The 19,888-nt window shown below is 37.9% G+C and overlaps 1 protein-coding gene across 1 annotated transcript; it reads right to left on the bottom strand.

The window, feature by feature from the left end:
* Positions 1 to 1,509: 1,509 nt before the first annotated feature.
* On the bottom strand, positions 1,510 to 19,716 carry LOC127495997 (histone deacetylase complex subunit SAP130-like). The gene is made up of 21 exons (XM_051863505.1): positions 19,579 to 19,716; positions 18,657 to 18,785; positions 16,650 to 16,915; positions 16,344 to 16,505; positions 15,378 to 15,501; positions 15,175 to 15,296; positions 14,944 to 15,068; positions 14,711 to 14,855; positions 14,529 to 14,619; positions 14,304 to 14,408; positions 12,789 to 12,930; positions 12,527 to 12,645; positions 12,121 to 12,393; positions 11,797 to 11,971; positions 9,684 to 9,788; positions 8,728 to 9,089; positions 8,244 to 8,465; positions 5,413 to 5,538; positions 5,205 to 5,308; positions 5,011 to 5,124; positions 1,510 to 2,890 (listed from the first exon to the last, which is right to left on the bottom strand). Exons 2-21 carry the CDS (start codon positions 18,760 to 18,762, stop codon positions 2,732 to 2,734), a joined length of 3,147 nt encoding a protein of 1,048 aa, XP_051719465.1. The 5' UTR covers positions 18,763 to 18,785; positions 19,579 to 19,716; the 3' UTR covers positions 1,510 to 2,731.
* Between the last annotated feature and the right edge of the window lie 172 nt (positions 19,717 to 19,888).

Genomic DNA, 19,888 nt, shown 5'->3' with positions numbered 1-19,888 from the left:
GGTCAGCCTGTCAGTGCTCAGACCATACGCCGCACACTGCATCAAATTGGTCTGCATGGCTGTCGTCCCAGAAGGAAGCCTCTTCTAAAGATGATGCACAAGAAAGCCCGCAAAGTTTGCTGAAGACAAGCAGACTAAGGAACCATGTCCTGTGGTCTGATGAGACCAAGATAAACTTATTTGGTTCAGATGGTGTCAAGCGTGTGTGGCGGCAACCAGGTGAGGAGTACAAAGACATGTGTTTTGCCTACAGTCAAGCATGGTGGTGGGAGTATCATGGTCTGGGGCTGCATGAGTGCTGCCGGCACTGGGGAGCTACAGTTCATTGAGGGAACCATGAATGCCAACATGTACTGTGACATACTGAAGCAGAGAATGATCCCCTCCCTTCGGACACTGGGCCGCAGGGCAGTATTCCAACATGACAACGACCCCAAACACACCTCCAAGACGACCACTGCCTTGCTAAAGAATGTCTGCAGACCTAAACCCTATTGAGCATCTGTGGGGCATCCTCAAACGGAAGGTGGAGGAGCGCAAGGTCTCTAACTTCCACCAGCTCTGTGATGTCGTCATGGAGGAGTGGAAGAGGACTCCAGTGGCAACCTGTGAAGCTCTGGTGAACTCCATGCCCAAGAGGGTTAAGGCAGTGCTGGAAAATAATGGTGGCCACACAAAATATTGACACTTTGGGCCCAATTTGGACATTTTCACTTAGGGGTGTACTCACTTTTGTGGCCAGCGGTTTAGACATTAATGGCTGAGTTATTTTGAGGGGGCAGCAAATTTACACTGTTATACAAGCTGTACCATCACTACTTTACATTGTAGCAAAGTGTCATTTGTTGTCACATGAAAAGTTATAATAAAATATTTACAACAATGTGAGGGGTGTACTCACGTCTGTGAGATACTGTAAATCATTATTTTTGGGGCATTTTTGCGCACAAAAAGTATTCTCGTCGCTTCATAAGTTTGAACCAATGTAGTCACATGGACTATTTTAACAATGTCGTTACTACCTTTCTGGGCCTTGAAAGTGGTAATTTTTTATGTCTATGGGGGGGTATGGGGGGTCAGAAAGCTCTCTGATTTCATCAAAAAGATTTTAATTTGTGTTCTGAAGATGAACGAAGGTCTTAAGGTTTTGGAATGACATGAGGGTGAGTAATTAATGACATTTTTATTTTTGGGTGAATTAACCCTTTAAGGATTCTTTGATGAATTGAAAGTTCAAAAGAACAGCATTTATTTGAAATAGAAATCAACTGTAACATCATAAATGCCTTTACTGTTACTTTTGATCAATTTAATGCATCCTTGCTGAATAAAAATGATTAAATTCTTTAAAAAAAGACCCCCTATAGTGAACGGAAGTATAAATACAGTGGTAAAATTATGGTTTGTGTAATCAGTACCTTGATTTGGGGGGAGGGAATATACCAATATCTGTGTTTAGATTTCTAAGAGTTAAATTAGACTTTGTAGAAAAAAACAAACATCTGCATATACATGTACAAAGTGTCTTTACTTCAGCAGCGAAGTGCAACATGAAATGCCATTCAAAATGAAACTGAGTGATCAAACAGTATACAACGCTTTATCTTTGCCACAAATGACACTGCTTCAAGCAACTTAACTGGAAAAATAAACATAATATCGTTCAATTATGAAGAAAAAAAAAAAAAAAAAATGGAAGAGGGCTTATTTTTTTATATTTATATATACACTTAGGTTTAACTTACATACAAATCTCTCTGAATTCTGATTGACATGTCATATCTGAACATGATTCTCACCACTCTTAATGTATGAATGTAATCACACCCAACCAAAGAGTAAACCTAGAAAGCCATAGCTGGAGCAGCGCTTGCAAGACTGACGATACATGAAACAATCCTCACAAATCGACAGACAGTGATGTGAGAACTCAATATGATTCAGACATTCAGACTCTGTTTAACCTTCGCAGAAAAACTGCTTCCATCACACCAAAACCATGTTTTATGAGGCACACAGAAAGGCACGATACTCCATTTCACCAAAGCACCTTTAACGTTTCCCACAAATCATATGTGGTAAAATGCTTCAGTCTTTGTTCCTTTAGGACAGCGAGGATGGTGTTGTTATGGCTTCTCAATTCTTATTGTTTCAAGTGCTACAATACAAAATGGAAACCTTTCGGTATGAAGAAGGGCCATTACGAAATACTGCCATCTGGTGTTTAATACAGTAAAGACTGTCAATCTGTACAAACTGTCAATACCAGGTCATCATCGTTCAAGGCACCCAAAATGATAAAGTGGTGAATATAATCTATAGACTTGAAGACGTACAGCATTGCTTTTACTGATTTCTGCTAATGTATAACTTAAAAATGGAGTCTTCAACATCCAATAACTTCCCTAAAAAAAAACTCTTTGTGACCGAGTTGTCTTGTTTAAAATAAAACATTTAGACATTCATATTTCAGTGAAGATACAGTTAAAGATGCATGTTGTGGTTAATATAATATTGTCGTTCCCTAGAGCTTCTATGTGTGCTGGGAGAGGAAGGGCTTGCCAGATAAAGACGTCTTGCCATCAGATCAGGACTCGAAGTGAATCTCTTCTGGTAGAGACAGAGTGAGGCAGGGCAGTGTGCCTGCATGCTAGAGGTCATGGAGCAGAAGGTTCTGTGGTCATGCTGAACCCTGTCCCACATCAGGTCAGTGTGGCCCAGTCCGTGTATCTCACGCTCTGTCCTTACGCTTCAGCTTATTGAGCTTCTTAGTGCTGCTGTTCTTGTTGAGCAGCTTCATGACACGCTCCTTGTGATCCAGCACCTTTAACATGGAATCACGGGCTTCTGTGATCTGGTCCATCACCAGCTTGCAGCGCTGCATGTTGCCCTATGTGGTGAAACAGCATTATGATTAACATCAATTGTATAACTACCACTCCAAAGTCTGGGGTCAGTAGGATGTTTTGTTTTTTGAAAGACTTACAAGATTTATATTTCAAATAAATGATTTTGTACTTTCTATTCATCAATCCTGGAAAAAAAAAGTATCATGAAGGATCATGTGACACTAGCCACGTTTACATGGAGCATTGTAATCGGTTTGAAAGTCCAATCCGAATGAAAATGCTCCATATAAACACCTCAATCGGAATAAAAATGCCCAAACCGAATGAAATTGTAATTGGTTTGAGAGAGGTGGGATAAACCTTTCTAAAAACCGAACAAAATAAAAAGTCTGCCATGTAAACGAGTTAAACCGATTACTTTGCGTCTACGTCATCACGTCAAGCAGTCAGGGGTCGTCAGAATGCAAAATGTCGGCGGCAAAATTAAACTGGAGTAAAACTGAAACAATACATTTATTAAATACACTGAAGGAACTCAATGAATCATTACTACGGCCCTTCATCCACACGCTTCTGCTTTACGGTGGAGGGAGGGGTAGTATTGAAATGCTCCTTAGAGAAGAACAGCCACCAAACAGGTCAGCTTCCTGTTCCCGTCTTTTCCTCATACCATCCAGCAGTAATATGCTACAAATTTCACGCTGTTGCTTGATTAAGAGCAACACTTTACATAAAAATAGCGCGCATAAGAAATAACGGCACTCCATGTTGACAGGAATACAAGGCGGCAAACAGGACATAAGCTAATGTGAGCATGTCACAAAGTCATTCAGATTGAAAGCGCTGGTGCATGTAAACACCATATCGGATTAGATAACACCTCATGTAAACACTCCACCGAACCTTTCAATCGGAATGATTTTAATCGTAATGACAAAAAAAGTGTACATGTAAACGTGGCTACTGAAGACTGACAAAATTTAGCTTTGCATCACAGGAATAAATTACATTTTAAAATATATTAAAATAGAACAATTATTTTAATTGTAATAATATTTCACAATATTACTGTTTTTACTGCATTTATTTGATCTGGTGAGCATGAGAGACTTTTCAAAAGCATGAAAAAAAAAAAAATCTTACTGACCCCAAACTTTTCAAAAAACATTTTTAAAATTGCCTAATTTTTAGTTTGCCTAATTGACTAGATAATCAGTACAGAAAACGGGTCTGAAGCATTTTTTTTACATTTTAGAGTAGTTATGAAGATATTCTGGTTCATGTTATTACAGATAACCAATAAATGGTCGATATTAAAAGAATACACTATTCTGTGTACATAAAATCAACAAAAAACTAAAATTGTTTTAAATGCTACAAGTAAATTTAAGCATCACACCATAACGTAGAGTATTAAAAATGGATATTCATTTTGAGATTTGCTAAAGATTATATTTAACAGGGCTATTAAATTATTATTAAATAATTTGCAATGATCACTTCTAGTAATATAAATGTAAAAATAGAGGAAATGAGCCTGTAATAGTGTTGTCAAAAGTACAGACTTTGATACCAAGTTGGTACTGAAATGTTAAAAATGTGACGCTTTCAGCGCTGTTCAACAGATTCATAAACACCTCTGATTGGCTTTTGTGTTCACGCGCTCACCATATATGTCTGTGATTGGCTACAATGATCAATGCACAGGAGCATTTCAAGGAAGTGTTAAATTTGAAAGCATTTTGAAAACGTGTAGCTGTGTAAGTGCTCAGTGAAGAGCGTCATTGATGTCTATTTACAACATGGTTTTTGAAGTGTTGATCACTGTAGCCAATCACAGACATATCTGATGAGCACGTGAACACAATGGCCAATCAGAGGTGTTTACGAATCTGCTCAACTGCGCTCAAAGCGTCACATTTTTAAAATTTCAGTATCGACTCGCTACCGAAATCGGTACATTTGACAACATAAGCATGTAATATCCAATGAATTAAAATAAATAAATAACTCTAATGTCAGATAACTGACATGGTATCAATATATTGTGCATATACTGATAGATCTCCAGAAGAAGATTTAAGCAAGTAAAAGTTTTAATCTTGCCGATAGCACATTTGAAAGTGATCATGTGTTGTTAAAAGTGATCAGTGACTCTCACCTGTATGAGCTCATTTATACGGTGAAGATCATCATCGGCTCCGGCCTTCTTTTTCGGGATGAGGCCTTCCTGGAGAGTCGTCAGACGACTATAGACATCATGCTCCAGATTAGTCTGCAGGCAAAACACATTCGTTCTGAAGCTTGACATCATTACTGGTAATGAATTAAAGCCTAAGAAAAAAAAAATGTTACCAGCTGCATGAGCTGAGCTGCACAGAGGTGAATTTTCCAACCCTGGGCTCTGCACACCACTCCCTTCTGATTGGCCACATCCTGCAGGGTTCCCTTCTTGTCCTCTGATTGGATAACACAAGCTGGTATTAATGACTGATGCCAGACTATATTTATTGTATTAATGCAAAATGGACAATAAGATACTGTGTGATGAGTCTAAACAGACCCTTGACACGGATGTCACTGTATCTTTGAAAGTGATGGTACGCTGCCTTCCAGGGGTTGCGGTAGTGCCGCAGCAGAGTGATCGGAGGCCGGACTCGGGTAGGAACATGCCGAACTCCCTCTTCATCTGCAGTGAAACAGATACAAAGTGAAACACCAATCATTTTTACATCTTGTGATAAGTCAAAACTACAGCTAGTCCCACAATCGCTGCCATCAGAGGAACTGTCGGTACCAGTCATCTCTAGAACAGCTTACAAACTGCCAAGATGACTCTGATCTTTATCTCTAAATGTTTTTATCTTATTCCAGCAATGTTATAACATTTGGCCTCGGTTCAATTAGGTTACGACACCATCACAGTTGCCATTTCATAATGTACTATTTAGAACAAAGGTTGGCAGGCTTTCACAGGTAGAAGGCAGTAAGGAGTCTTAAGACAATCCACAGAGAAAGAAGTGAATTTTTTTTCCAGACACCATTCTAAAAATTCTACTAAAAACACAGCTGGAAGTATCATAAAAGCAACTGTTGAATACTGAAATTTAATTTACTTTCAATTTGTTTTTTTTTGTTTTTTTAAAAAAAAAAAAAGTAGATTAAAATACAAAGAAAATTAGCCTGGTTTTACAGACAGCATTAAGCCTTAGTTAATTAGGACATGTAAGTAGCTTTTATAAACGCACCTTCGAAAAAAGCATTACTGGTGTGTATCTTGAGATAAAACAATGGCACTGTCATATTTTAAGATATGTCAGTGCAAGTTGCTTTAAGTTAAAACAGCTCAAAAATGCATTTTAGTCTGGGACTTTTGTATTGTGCATTTTAGTGTGCTACTATTTTCGTGGCAATCCTCCAACTAGCAGTAGCCTTCTGCAATGCAGATTATTACAATTATTTAACTTAAATTATTAAATAATTAATTATAAATCAAATTATGAAACTAAATTATAAAGATGTGAAATAATATGCAAAATATCATGGTAGCATTTGCAGTTCTTCTCTGGCCCCCTGATTGAGCCTGGTTTCTCCTATATATTTTTTTTTCTTCCATTTCTGTCAACGATGGAGTTTGGGTTCCTTGTCACTTTCGCCTTTTGGGTTGCTTAGTTGGGAACACTTATTCAGCAATCTCATTGATTTCAATGCACTGACACTATTGGATGAGAAGTGAACCGAGCTGGAGCTTTACAGATGAACTGAACTCATTTCATAATTGATGAACTTTACACATTTATTGAACTGAACTGAATCAACACTGAACTGATTTCAACTGAATAATCACTGTTTATTATTGTCTTTTTAGAGCTGCTTTACAGCAGAATTGAATGCTGTTTGCATCACTGAATCATTACTTTCCTGTTTATCACTGTAAAGCTGCTTTGAAACAATCTGTATCGTATAAAGCGCTAAATAAAGGTGACTTGCCTAGTGAATTTAATTTATGCCATTCTAATTTCTTAAAAAAAAAAAAACAAATATTAAAACATTGCCCCATAAAGTGAAAACCCAGATTATCAGTATTTTGTTGAGTTATGTTGATTCTGACAATATTTATATATATATATATATATATATATATATATATATATATATATATATATATATATATATATATATATAAAAAAAAAAAAAAAGCATTGTCCTACAAAGTGAAATTTTATCATCTCTACACTGGTTACCTATTAAGTTCCGTATCGATTACAAATTATTGCTACTGACCTATAAGGCCCTAAATGGTTTAGCTCCTGTGTATTTAACTGATCTTCTATCACCTAACTATCCATCATGCTCTTTAAGGTCACAAAACTCTGGACTTTTGGTAGTACCTAGGATATCCATTATAGTAGGGAGAACGTTTTCACATTTGGCTGCTAAACTCTGGAATAGCCTTCCTGATGTTTGGGGCTCAGAGACACTATCCCAGTTTAAATCTAGATTAAAAATACATCTCTTTCCCCTGGTTTCACAGACAAGGCTTAAGCTAGTCCCAGACTAAAATGCATGTTTGAGTTGTTTCAACTAAAAGCAACTTGCACTGACATATCTTAAAATATGTCACAGCCATTGTTCTGTCTCAAGATGCACACCAGTAATATTTTTTTCTAAGGCACGTTTATAAAAGCTACTTACATGTCCTAATTAACTAAGGACTAAGCCCTGTCTGTGAAACTGTGCCTTTAGCAAAACATTCACATAATGCATCCCATAACCTTGTACTCCAGTTATATCAGATCAAATGCACAATTATCTTTGCTTGAAATGTTATGAACAGCAGCTATACTCATTATTTTCCATTTGCTTTTCTGTTTTATCTTGGGATGCCCATCTGGAGGTAACTAGATACTACGCCAGCTCCAGTTTTGATCTAGCCTCTTACGAAGACTTGACAGATGACCCAACACCTGTGAGGAGATGATTCCAACTCCTGCAAGGACTTCAGATGACACCACCTCTGAATCAACATGTACCACTGCCAAATTTTCTATATATTGTAATCATTATGTTCATAACTTGTAATAATTTAATAAGCTTATTGTTTCTGCTTAAAGTTAATACATGATGTTAGCTGATTTATATTATCTTAGAACTGTACATTTCTGAAATATGGCCATTACTTGGACACAGTCACCTCTGATCACTCTAAATTGTAATGTAGACGCATGCATTTTCTGTAAAGCTGCTTTGAAACAACATGTATTGTGAAAAGCACTATACAAATAAATGTGAACTGAATTAAATTGAAATCTCTCTGATTATCGAACCTCATTATTATCTTCATTTTCAAAAATAAAACAAACAAAGACACTGCTTCATGGTAATGAAGCTTACCGATGTATTCTTTAGGAGGGGACTTGCGTTTCTCTGCACGTAGGCTGAGGGGTTTGGGTGGGAATTTCTCTTCATCTGTGCTGTTGGTCTCCATCATCTCACTTTCCTCAGTGGAGATGATGTGCTGTTGTTTGCGGGGCTTCTTTCTGGGTGAGGCTCCCAGGGTGACGTCTGTAGCAGGGACTGCCAACATCTGTGCACCACTGTTTGGACCTGATGCCACTGAGAGGGTTTGAGGTGAAAGAAACTGCTTCATCAGTTAAACTCAGTTAAATCAGTTGAATCTGGCTCCTCATGTGTGTCTCTTTAATGTATCACATCATTATCTTTTCAATATTTCAGTTTATAAACAATGTAGCACTGGGAAGAGTATGTAAAATACTGGTTTAATAAATTAATCTCAGTCAAATACAAGGGGTTTAATTTTCAAGCTAATATATAGGTTGACTACTAGTGTAAAACTTCTTTTGCATAAAGATCTCACCTGGTTTTGTACTATCCATAGGCTCTGCCTCTTGCTTAATATTCATCTCAGGGAGGGTGGAGCTGATGGCACATGCGGAAGTGGTGCTGGCTGCTGGCTGAGTGGGCGGGGCCACTACATTGGCCATGGAGGGGATTGGTGGGGTGACTGCCATGGCAGCGGGTATGGCTGAGAGAGCAGGAGTGGGTTGGGAGGGAGGCGTGGCTGACGTCATTAGGGAGGGGAGAGGTTGAGAGGCCAGCTGGGAGGGAGGTGGTCCCACATGTTGTGGTTGCTGTTCATTTCCTTGGCTAGGAATAGCCTCTATTGCCGCAGCTACTGATGGAGCGAGGCTCATGTGGATGTCAGGTTTGGGCTTCACTCTGCCAAAGGGTTTGGAGATTTAGTGTTTATAAAGCTGAGCTGCAATTTAAGACCAACTGATACTACAAAAAGTAGGATAAAGGTGTTGAAGGGTTAGTTCACCCAAAAATGAAATTTCTGTCATTAATTACTCACCCTCATGTCATTCCAAGACCTTCGTTCATCTTCGAAACACAAATTAAGATATTTTTGATGAAATCCAAGATTTTTTTTTATCCTCAATAGAAAGCAAAGGAATTACCACATTAAAGGTCCAAAAAAGTAGTAAAGTCATTAAAATAGTCAACGTGACTACAGTGGTTCAACCTTAATATTATGAAGCGACAAGGATACTTTTTGTGCGCAATAACAAAACAAAAATAACTTTATTCAACAAATTTGTCTCTCCCCTGTCAATGACCTCTGCAGTTTACATGCAGCACTCTGGGATTTTATCAAAATATCTTAATTTGTGTTCCGAAGATGAACGAAGGAGGTCTTACGGGTGTAGAATGACATGAGGGTGAGTAATTAATGACAGAAATTTCATTTTGGGGTGAACTAACCCTTTAAATAAACCTAAAGATCTCAAAATCAATTTGAATACTTCATACCCTGCAGGACGAGGTGATCCTGAAGCACTCCTGATGTGTCCATCAATTCTGGGGGTTGTGGAGTCACTGAGCTGACCTGGGATCAGGTTCTTCCTAACAGCAGCACTTCAATAAATCAAAGAGACGGATTAATCTTGAGAATGTCAATTTTTTTCAAAAATAATTAGGGATGTAACTATCAATATTGTGGTATCGCAATAGCAAAATTGTCTCGATATCATCGTGGTCACACGACTGTATGAAACAATATGTCTTCTGGGCAAAAAGTGTAGTTTTTTTTTCAGCCCAATGGAACAGAACGGAGGGAAGTGGTAACTAGGGTTGGGAACAGAGAACCGGTTCTTATCCAGAACGAAGTGCGAGGAGCGTATCCTTTAATAGAGACGTCTCACCTCATGAATTTTATAACAATGAATGCACTGAAAAGCCCTCGCGCTACTCATATACGTCAGATATCAATGCAGAGAGAGAGGTAGTTGCACAAAGCTGCACGATTAATCTTTAAAAGATTGCGTTCTCGATTTCATCAACCATATGATCTAATTCCTAAATGACAACAATTCGCCCGTGTAGGCTATATTAAACATTTGACAAAAATAAAATCACGACATTCAAATCTGCGTTCGCACTGCCACTGATCTAAAGAGCAGTTGTCATATTTAGATATACACAGCTTCACAAACAATCTTTTCAAACACACAGTATCATTATTTCTGTTACAAATATTCCAATTATCACAGAAGTATACAAAAGTTTATTATTCAGATAAACGCTGTTGTCTACATTACAGATCAAAACAAAATAAATAACCTTTTGAGAATGCTTCAAATAGGCTAACTAATATATTGATTGCATTGTTACGCCACTAGGTGGCAACAAATTACTGTTAAAACTGTATCACTGAATCATTCTTTCAGAAACAGTGATGTCTTTATGAATCCAATGTGTGTTGAATTTGTGGTAACACTTTACAATAAGGTTCATTTGTTAACATTAGTTAATGTATTAACAAACATGAACTAACCATGAGCAATATATTTGTTACTGTATTTGTTAATCTTTGTTAATGTTAGTTAATAAAAATACAGCTGTTCATATTGTTCATGTTAGTTTACAGTGCATTAAATAATGTTAACAAATACAACTCTTGATTTTAATGATGTATTTGTAAATGTTGAAATTAATGTTAAAGATTAATGAATAGTGTAGAAATGCAGTTCATTATTAGTTAATGTAGTTAACTGTTTATGAACCTTATTTGTAAAGTGTTAGTGAATTAGCAGTCTGTTGAACTCATTTTACAAGTATAATAAACACAAAAAGGCGTTGAGTATTGTGCATTTTTTTCCCTTACTACTATTTTTTATTGGTTGTTTAATATTTTTTCCTTATTATGGAAACTGAAAACACTGCACTGGAAGTTTCAAACTGACAAAGACTTCATTTATCTTTTTTTATTTTTAAATATCGCAATAAATATTGTATCGTGGACTTCATATCGAGATATTATTATATTATCATATTGTGAGATTTTGATATCGTTACATCCCTAAAAATAATGTTGAACTACTAAAACATAGTAGAACATTGTAGAAACTTTTTACAGGAGATTCAGCATTGTTATTGTTAAAACTAAAACTATTAAAATAGTTTTAACACTGACTCTCGTGAACAAGTGTTGGTCATATTTCTCACTAAATTCAAAACGGGGGGAAAAAAAAACCCAAGTAAAGAAAATAATGCCTATTTTAGAACCAAAATTTAGCAAAAATATTTTTTTCATTGTGCCACTATCTTAATGATACATTTCTGTAAGGCTTATGTGAGTGACAAAAGATTTAAATTAAGTACATTTGTAAAGTTGCACTTGGAATCATGATAGTAGTAATTTATTTATCATTGTTTTATTTTTTATCATCATTGAGTCTGCACAAGATGATTTTCATTATTGCATTACAGTAATGTAAATATTTTTCGCATTGCAGATATTAGAATTAAACTTAATTTTTTCTTTGTAATTTTGGGGTGAAATATGATCAGATATCATAGTGAGATTTACACTTGAGAAATACTGCCAAGAACATGAAAAAAAAAATGGGTTTATCATGTTTACCCTTCATTGGCAGGTTTCTTGCGCAGAATGCTGGGCCGAGGGGACGTTACAAGGGAGGGGGTTCCAGCGTTGGCACTCTGATTGTGTGTCTGGGCCACGGTGGTAGCAGGCTGACTGTTGTTGAATGCATTGCTAATAGAGTTAGCCACTAGAGTGGAACCATCGGCTAGTACAACTGAAGAAAAACACAACAGAGAGATACTCATCACTACAAATGTTTGACTTTAAGAAAGGTTTGTATGCAGTTGTTTGGTATATGAATACATGTACAGCACTAAAGGTGGACCCTAATGTAAGATTCAGAGCTGATCTAAGGCTCCTCACCTGAAGCTTTAGACTCTGTTGGGGGTTGTTGTTGGTTGACTGGTGTAGGCTGAATGCTTGTGGTGGTGATCTGGGCAGAGGTATGGAGGCCCTGGGCTGGGATGGGCGTGGGCTGGACGCCCTGTGCTGCCATGGCAGCTGGCTGAATGTTCTGAGTGTTGATCTGGGTAATGCGGTCCACCGTCATCAGCTGCATAGAGTTCAGATGAACTGCAGATGCAACTCCTACACCGGCTTGGGCAGGCATCGCTGCACTGGGCGCCTGAGCAGTAACTGTGCCAACACGAAAAACAAATGTTAATAACCAAAAGCCAAAATGAATTAGTACCCACCAATTTCAATTAAGTTTCCAGGGCAGGAAAGTCACTTAGCTTTATCTAATATTAATTTAAGCACCACATGGTACCTGGATAAGGGCGTATGGATGACACAGAGCTGGTGATGGGGGTGTAAGTGTGGGTCAGCGGATATGGTGCTGATGGGTAGGTAGGCAGGAAGTATTGAAACTGCACTGGAACAGATTGTCTGTGGGGAGCCATTAAAAGCAGGGCAAACAGAATGAACCTGATCTGGAAATTGCCAGATTGTGGCCAAAAACACATTTCAAATGTAAAGAAGGTGGAAAGGAGCATAATTTCTTCAATATATTGAAGGGAGAGGATTAATACCTGTTGTCAGTGCGGTTCTCCATGGTGATTGGGTTGGGAGAGGAACGATGACCAGAGATAGGGATGAGGTTGCCCCTTTCTCCAGTGTATTCAGACTGGATACGTGGTGATATGTGTGTGTTGGGCTGCGGAACCACTTTAGCTAAAAGTGAACAAAGCAAACAATTTAGAGCAAGTCTGTTCACTTTGCAAAGTACAGACATTATGCCCCCAGGCAGCTATTTCCAGCCATGCAAGTACAGTTCATATCTGTTTGAAAGTATGAAATCAATTAGGGTTGCACAATATTGGAAAAAATGCCATTGCGATATTTTGCTTTTCTTTTGTATATATATTGCGATATGAAAACAATTTCAGCAGATGACTTGTATAGCTCTGTTTAGAGAAAGATTGGGGTGATTTTGTAAGGGAGTGCATCTGAATAATAAAAAAAGTTTAAAAATGACATTTACTCTGAATACTTTTTTGATTGCGAACTAGTGCTGCACGATTTTGACAAAAAAATTTATTTCCCTTGATAATATAATTGCGATCATTAATGTCATTAATAGAATTTACATTAAAATACTCTCTTGTGGGGGGGACTCTCTATTCTTTAGAATACATTCATACTGGAGAGAGCGCTGTTTAAAAGCAGTGCAACTGCCAGACATAGTGCATCTTTGGTCATTAGTAATACTTTGGTCCAAAATAGCAAACAGGAAACATGTTAAACTGTTGCTTCACCATGTTTCTTGTTCACAGTCACTAGATGCTAAAATGTTGCTATGGTTATTGGGGCTGTGTATTGGCAACAAAGTCATGATACGTATCACGATACAGAGGCCACGGTATGACGAATGTCACGATATGGGTCTGCACTAAATTTCACCTCAGCAGAATTTAGTATAACAGCTGTTTGTTAAACACTGCATACTATAGGGTCATTGCTAACTATAGGCAGAGCAGGTAGTTGCCCTCTGCAGTCTGCATTATGAAGAGCCTCTGTTAGCACTGTATAACATTATAGGTAATGGCGTAGGTTTCATGTTTCATGCTCTCCCCACTAGGTACAATATTCTGACTGTTTTCTTGTTTTTTAAGCACATAAATGTACTCATTCTAATAAATTTATATTGTAATGTACTCGTTCTAATACATTAATAAAATCATTTTTACATTGCTGGTGGGTTATCATTGCACAAATTAAGAAAACCTTTAAGAAAAATTATTCCAAAAATAGAAGCGTTCGAGAGAATGAATTATTATATTGTGGCCATGATTTATTATTTTTTTCCCGCATGTCATGTGCAGGGCTCTGTACGCTATACTTCACACTATTGAAGTCAACTGACGTGTGTGACCTTGCACTTCCAGTAGGTGGCAGCACACGAAAGCGAACATAATCACGATAGGCAAAAGTTACATATGCTTTCACACTAAAGCCCCCCTTTACAATATTAGACAATATACCTATACTTCTGTGGTAATAGAAATAAAAATAATCCCAGAGCAGATGAGCTAAAGGTAACTTACCCACAGGGATGGTGGATGTGGTCACTGCTGTGGCATGAGAGGAGTGAGAGGCCACCGTCATAGTGACAATGTTGCCACTAGACAACTGAGTGTAGGGGGTGGAGCCTTTAAAAAAGGTGTTAAAATAACATCAGATACTTAGTACTATAATATATCTGTAAACGTAAGTCTATGTGATGTGCATAGATGCTTCTAAATCACAGGTGTATAGAGTAGATTCATCACCTGTTGTAGTGGGTGATGGTGCAGTATTGGTGGCCTGAATTGGAGCCACTGTTGCGGCAGCAACGGGTGTCACAGTACTGAAAATGGGCTTCTACAACAGAGGAAAAAAAGAGGTATGACTTTCCTTATGCTTTGTATTTTCAAAAAATATTTCCAAAAGGATAGGGCAGAATGATTTTAACCTGTGCAACAGAGTGAGGAATGGCTTTCTGAGCAGCAATGGCAGGGTGGGAGGGCAGGGTGATCCTTGTGGGCGTGTCACGTGAGGGTGGAGGGCGTTGAATACTCAAGGTCGCTTGGGGTGGGTGGATCGTCACAGCTGAACGACTAGAATCCAGAAAGACAAAATCATTTTCTACAGTTCAACTGCTATAAATTCAGTGCATGTGTTTGATCTAAACTTGATGCATCTTACCCGTGTACCATTTCTCCAGAGTGGGCAGCCACTGTGGTGATGACCGGAGATTGAGGTCTGGTGGCAGTCACTGGAGCCACTACTGTAGGCAGGACTGCCGTAGAGGTAGTGACTATAGGCCTGGACTGTAACACAAACAGATATGTATGAAATGAATCAGGCTTTGTAAACAAATTTGTGTTTAATATAGATCCCAAAATGTATGCCTAAAATGATCACAGATGTATTAACCTGAATTGGTTGATGGATAATGTGTTGGACTGTAGGCTGTCCCGTGGCGGAGCTCGGACCGGCTGCTGGTCTCAGCACTGTGGTTCCTTTGGAGCTTGACATAACAGCCGCAGCAGCCGCTCCTGTGACAACAGAACAAAATCAGTTAGTGTGCCAACACAAAATTGTTTGATATGAGAAGAAGCATATATCTGTAAACTCACCTCTGGGTAAATGGGAGGTGAAAGGATGCTGAGGAGCAGTGGAGGATCCGATCTGCAGCGTGGGGGCTCCACTACGGATGATCTGCACGTTTGTCATTAGATGATGCAGGTTACCAGTGTGACCCTTATTGTGACAAAAACAAAACAAAAAAACAACAACAATTAAAACCAAGCTGGTCACAGCAAGTCCAACTATGGGGAAAATATGACATCCTAACTGGGTCCTTTCATCTGCTTTTTTTTTTAATATATAAAATATATTTTTAATAAACTATTTGTTTTTGAAGAATGTGCATTCATGTAAAATATTAAAATCAATTTTCTATGCAAATGTTTATTTAGGTAAATAATTATGAGAGAATAATGGCAGGATTCAATACCTCCATAAATTATAATAATTACTGAAAAAAAATAAAAACACCAGCAACAAAATTCCACTGTGGGCCTTCTGCCACAGTGCATCTTACCCAAGGTCTGTCAATTTAACTTTTTGCTTAATGAAAAAAAATCTATTTTTTTTTTTACCATACTAATCTAAATGAACTAGTGTCCAACAAAACATTAAATAAATTAATAGATCACTATTATTCACTGAATAAAATATTTTAAATTAAAATTAATAATTAATATTTCTTATTTTTATCTCAAAACTGTTAATCTCAAAAAAATGTGTAATTGTGTTATATATATATATATATATATATATATCTCAGGTTAATTTCTGCAATAAATCATATTTTCTTCTTTATAGTCTTCATGTTGTTCCTACATTAATTTGGAGAGTCATTTATTAAATTTATGCTATGTGAGGAAAAATCACAATTAATTAAAATAATTTTTTTTTTTTTTTTATTTATATAATTTTTTATATACACATACACACACACACACACACACACACTGGAGAAACCAAGTAACTTCTAATTCAGCAAAACTGATTTATATTTATCTAAAACTACTACCAACCTGCTGACCACTGATGGTTGCCACAGGAATACCAGAGGCCTGTGTAGACTCCATGGTAGCAGTGATATGACCAGGCACCTTAGGGGGGAGGGTGAGGTGGCCCGGTGTTGACACAGGTGCTGGAGCAATTACACGGCTTGGCATGGTTGTCTTCAGGGCAGACTGGATTAAAGAGAAGAGTGATGTAGGTAAACATGGACATGCTTTTTACATTTGCTTACTTTTGACATTTTCAGGCAGAAGACAAGAGGGATCAGCTTTATAAATTGAAGATACTTAATTATCAAAAACCCCAAACCCGTGTACCTTCAGAGGACCCTCAGTGAAGGCTAGGGAAAGACCCTGAGGGAGGTGGGATGGTGCTGCTGACACAGAGACGGGTGTGCCTGGCTGGATGGGGAGGTGCTGAGGGAGAGGAGGGGGCAGAGTCGGAGCTGTTCCGTGGGGCGGGGGCTGATTCTGGGGTTGTGGGTAGGGTCGCACCACTACCGTCTCTAGCTTGTCATCTCTGAACGCTGTGGCTCCGCTGGACATCAGCTCACGTGGAGCATGATTAGAATCTTCATGTCCTCCTTAATGAAACCACATTAGGTCATGATTGATGATGTGAAGTGTTTAATGACATAAACAAGCTTGTTATCGTCTACATTTGATATGCATTAACACCAGGGTTTTCAGTGAGGGATTTTCAACTTCGCTACTGTTCAAAAGTTTAGGGTAAGCAAGGCGCATTAAATTGATCAAAAGTGACAGTAAAGACATTTATAATGTTACAAAAGATTTTTATGTTAAATAAATGCTGTTCTTTTGAACTTCCACTAAAATATTAAAGACTCTGTGGTGAAATGTCTATGTTTATATGTCTATGTGGTGTTTTTAAAGGCAAGAACACACCAAACCGACGGCAACGAACTAGTGGCAACGAAAGCAGACTGCGGGGTTGGCTCACGTCGACAGCGTCTGGGTCCAAAGTTGGCCTGACACACCAAACCAACGCTCGACAGCCGACGGCCAAGTAGCACGCCTGTTCTGCGCCTGCCTAAGATGAAATGCCTTTCCGTACCAGCAGGTGGCAGTAGCTGAACAGCCAATCAGAATGATCAGATGGCCCGACGGACCGACGAGCTCTGACGCCGATTCAACATGTCGAATCGGCAGAAAAAAAGCCGACGAGGACCAACTTCAGCCGACGGTGTGGAACACACTGAGAAAACTTAGTCGGCCGACGAATAAAACGGCTTGGTGTGTTCCTGCCTTAATATGCTTTAAGACAATCCATGTACAAATTTATCAGTCAACACCATTTCTGAGTATTTTCTCCTTAAAACTGCAGTAAACCAAAGACAGTCTCAAAAACATGGTTTGAAATCACCCTTGTTCTCTACGTCACAAATATGTAACCAATCCCATCAACGTGTGGGCGGGCTTTAGCATATCATTAACTATGCTGCAAAACAGGGGGTCTCAAAAGAAGCCAGATTATCCTGGTATATTTTTCTGTTGATATAAAACAAAACAAAAAATTGTGTACATTTAGCAATACAGTGGGTGAATTATGTACATGATGTATATTACGATGTTATGGTGAACTATATGCTTTTCTCCACTGATGTTCTAAGTTGTTCAAAGCGTTTCTAAGGATGTTGATTTTTAGAAGGCAGCTGTCTGACTCTGAGGTGGTGAATGGAAACATGGTTTGGGTAACATGGGTAGCAACACACTGTTTGATAACGTAGTCAAGCCAAAGGCCAATCATATTAATTATCGTTGGGTGTCTGACGTAGAGAGCAATACATAAAACGCATTACCACTCTGATACATCAAACACATATGGCTTAATTAAATCAGTATTTCAACATGCCATTGTGCAGCGTTTACTACAGTAAAGACCAAATGGATCAGGTATTCTGAGCTTATGTGATTGAGTGGAGGCGGGGACTAATATGCATATTCATGGATCTGCGTATACTAAATGAAGCAAGGGTGTAAAGTCATATTCAAGCTATTTTAAGGCATGAAGAAATAATTTTTTTTTCACAGGAAAAAACATTTAAATATGTAATTTTGGTGATCAAAGATGAGTTTTAAGGGATAAAATTGATGACTACAGGGGGACTTTCCAATAAAATATTAAGGTGCAAAATTGTTTTCAACATTGATAATAATAAGAAAAGTTTCTTTAGCACCAGATCAGCATATTGGAATGATTTCTAGAATGATTAGAAACATTTATAATGACCTGTATTACAGAGGTGTTGGAGTGAAGGTCTAGTTTGTTTAATGCTAGTTTGTGTAAGTCAGTGCGTCTTAAACCTGTGTTCTTTTGACTTCCTGGAAGTCCTGTAGTGTTACTGCCTGGTGTTTGTCCTTGTCCCAGGCCAGATGGGAGTCCTGGACGTGGATAGTGCTGAGAACTCATCTTCACGACCTCTCACGTTCTTCCTGAAAAAAGCAGAACATAAAAAGGACATAATGCAGCGTGCAATAGAGAAGATAAAGCGTTTACTTCAAACAAAGAGCACATCACACTGGCTGCAGAATATTACTGGATTCTCTGAATGGCTCACATCAAAGACATGATGAATCCAGTCAATAGCTTTAGCAGGGGACATCTTTTTTTAGACGTTTACCTTGCATTCATTTTAATATGAACCCAGTAATAAGAGCTATTAAAGTTAAATAAACCACAAAAAAAAAAAAAAACAAAAAAAAAAAACCCCACTGAAGATATTTCCTATAAATATCAAGTAGCGATGCTACTCGCAATAGTGTCATCTCATTCAAATATGTTTACTAGGGTTATGACTAGGGTAATGATCTTCGATTTAACGACAAATTATAAAGTAAAAGCATTTAAGCTGGCTTTATTGTTTCTGGACGCAGCTGACTGTAACATTAACGGTTGTCAGGACACCAGAACTAGCTTTTGTACCTAGATGAGCTCCTGAGTTTATCATGTAGATGTGTTAAAAACATATATGTAGTCGAATTTAAAATACTGATTAGTACATAACCATATACTTGTTCTTTTTATGATTAAGAATAAGTTTTAGAAAACAAAACGGTCAAGTCTGCTAGTAGCCCAAAAATCTTATGAGTCATTTCAAAGAGACATGATTATTACTTTCAGATGCACGCTAACGGTCGTAATCCTGCAACTGAAGAAATGTGTACATGTCGAATACCTTATTCTAACAGCATTGTGGTGTTTACAAATGCAAAATCCCAGATTTACCGTAAACACGACGCCCGCACTCTCCATCCGCTTCGTATCCCGGCAAATCGACCATTGGTATCAATGGGAATCTAGCTTCAGTAAGTCGTTTCCGGTCGCGAATTTTTTAAAATAAAAGTCCTCGAAACCTGAAGTATCTACACATGGCCTCCATAAACTATATAATATTGCTCTATTTATAACCCTAAACAATTACATTCCACACACCTCCGATTTATGTGCTTTAGATGTTATTTTGGTCTGTATTTTAGGATGCATATAGGTCATTCCAATAATTTGGTGTCTTTAAAATCTCGAATACAAGCTATGG

This window comes from Ctenopharyngodon idella, chromosome 15 (assembly GCF_019924925.1).
Source record: "Ctenopharyngodon idella isolate HZGC_01 chromosome 15, HZGC01, whole genome shotgun sequence".
Lineage (NCBI taxonomy): Eukaryota > Metazoa > Chordata > Actinopteri > Cypriniformes > Xenocyprididae > Ctenopharyngodon > Ctenopharyngodon idella.
This window is presented reverse-complemented; position numbering and strand designations above follow the sequence as displayed.

Bases quoted from the DNA above. Each gene is read 5' to 3' on its own strand.
- LOC127495997 (XM_051863505.1), bottom strand. From the start codon at position 18,762: ATGAGTTCTCAGCACTATCCACGTCCAGGACTCCCATCTGGCCTGGGA. The intron at 12,931-14,303 runs GTAAGTTACCTT...GTTCACTTTTAG, and splicing joins CACATCCACCATCCCTGTGG to CTAAAGTGGTTCCGCAGCCC. The intron at 9,090-9,683 runs GTATGAAGTATT...ACCCTTTGGCAG, and splicing joins GGATCACCTCGTCCTGCAGG to AGTGAAGCCCAAACCTGACA.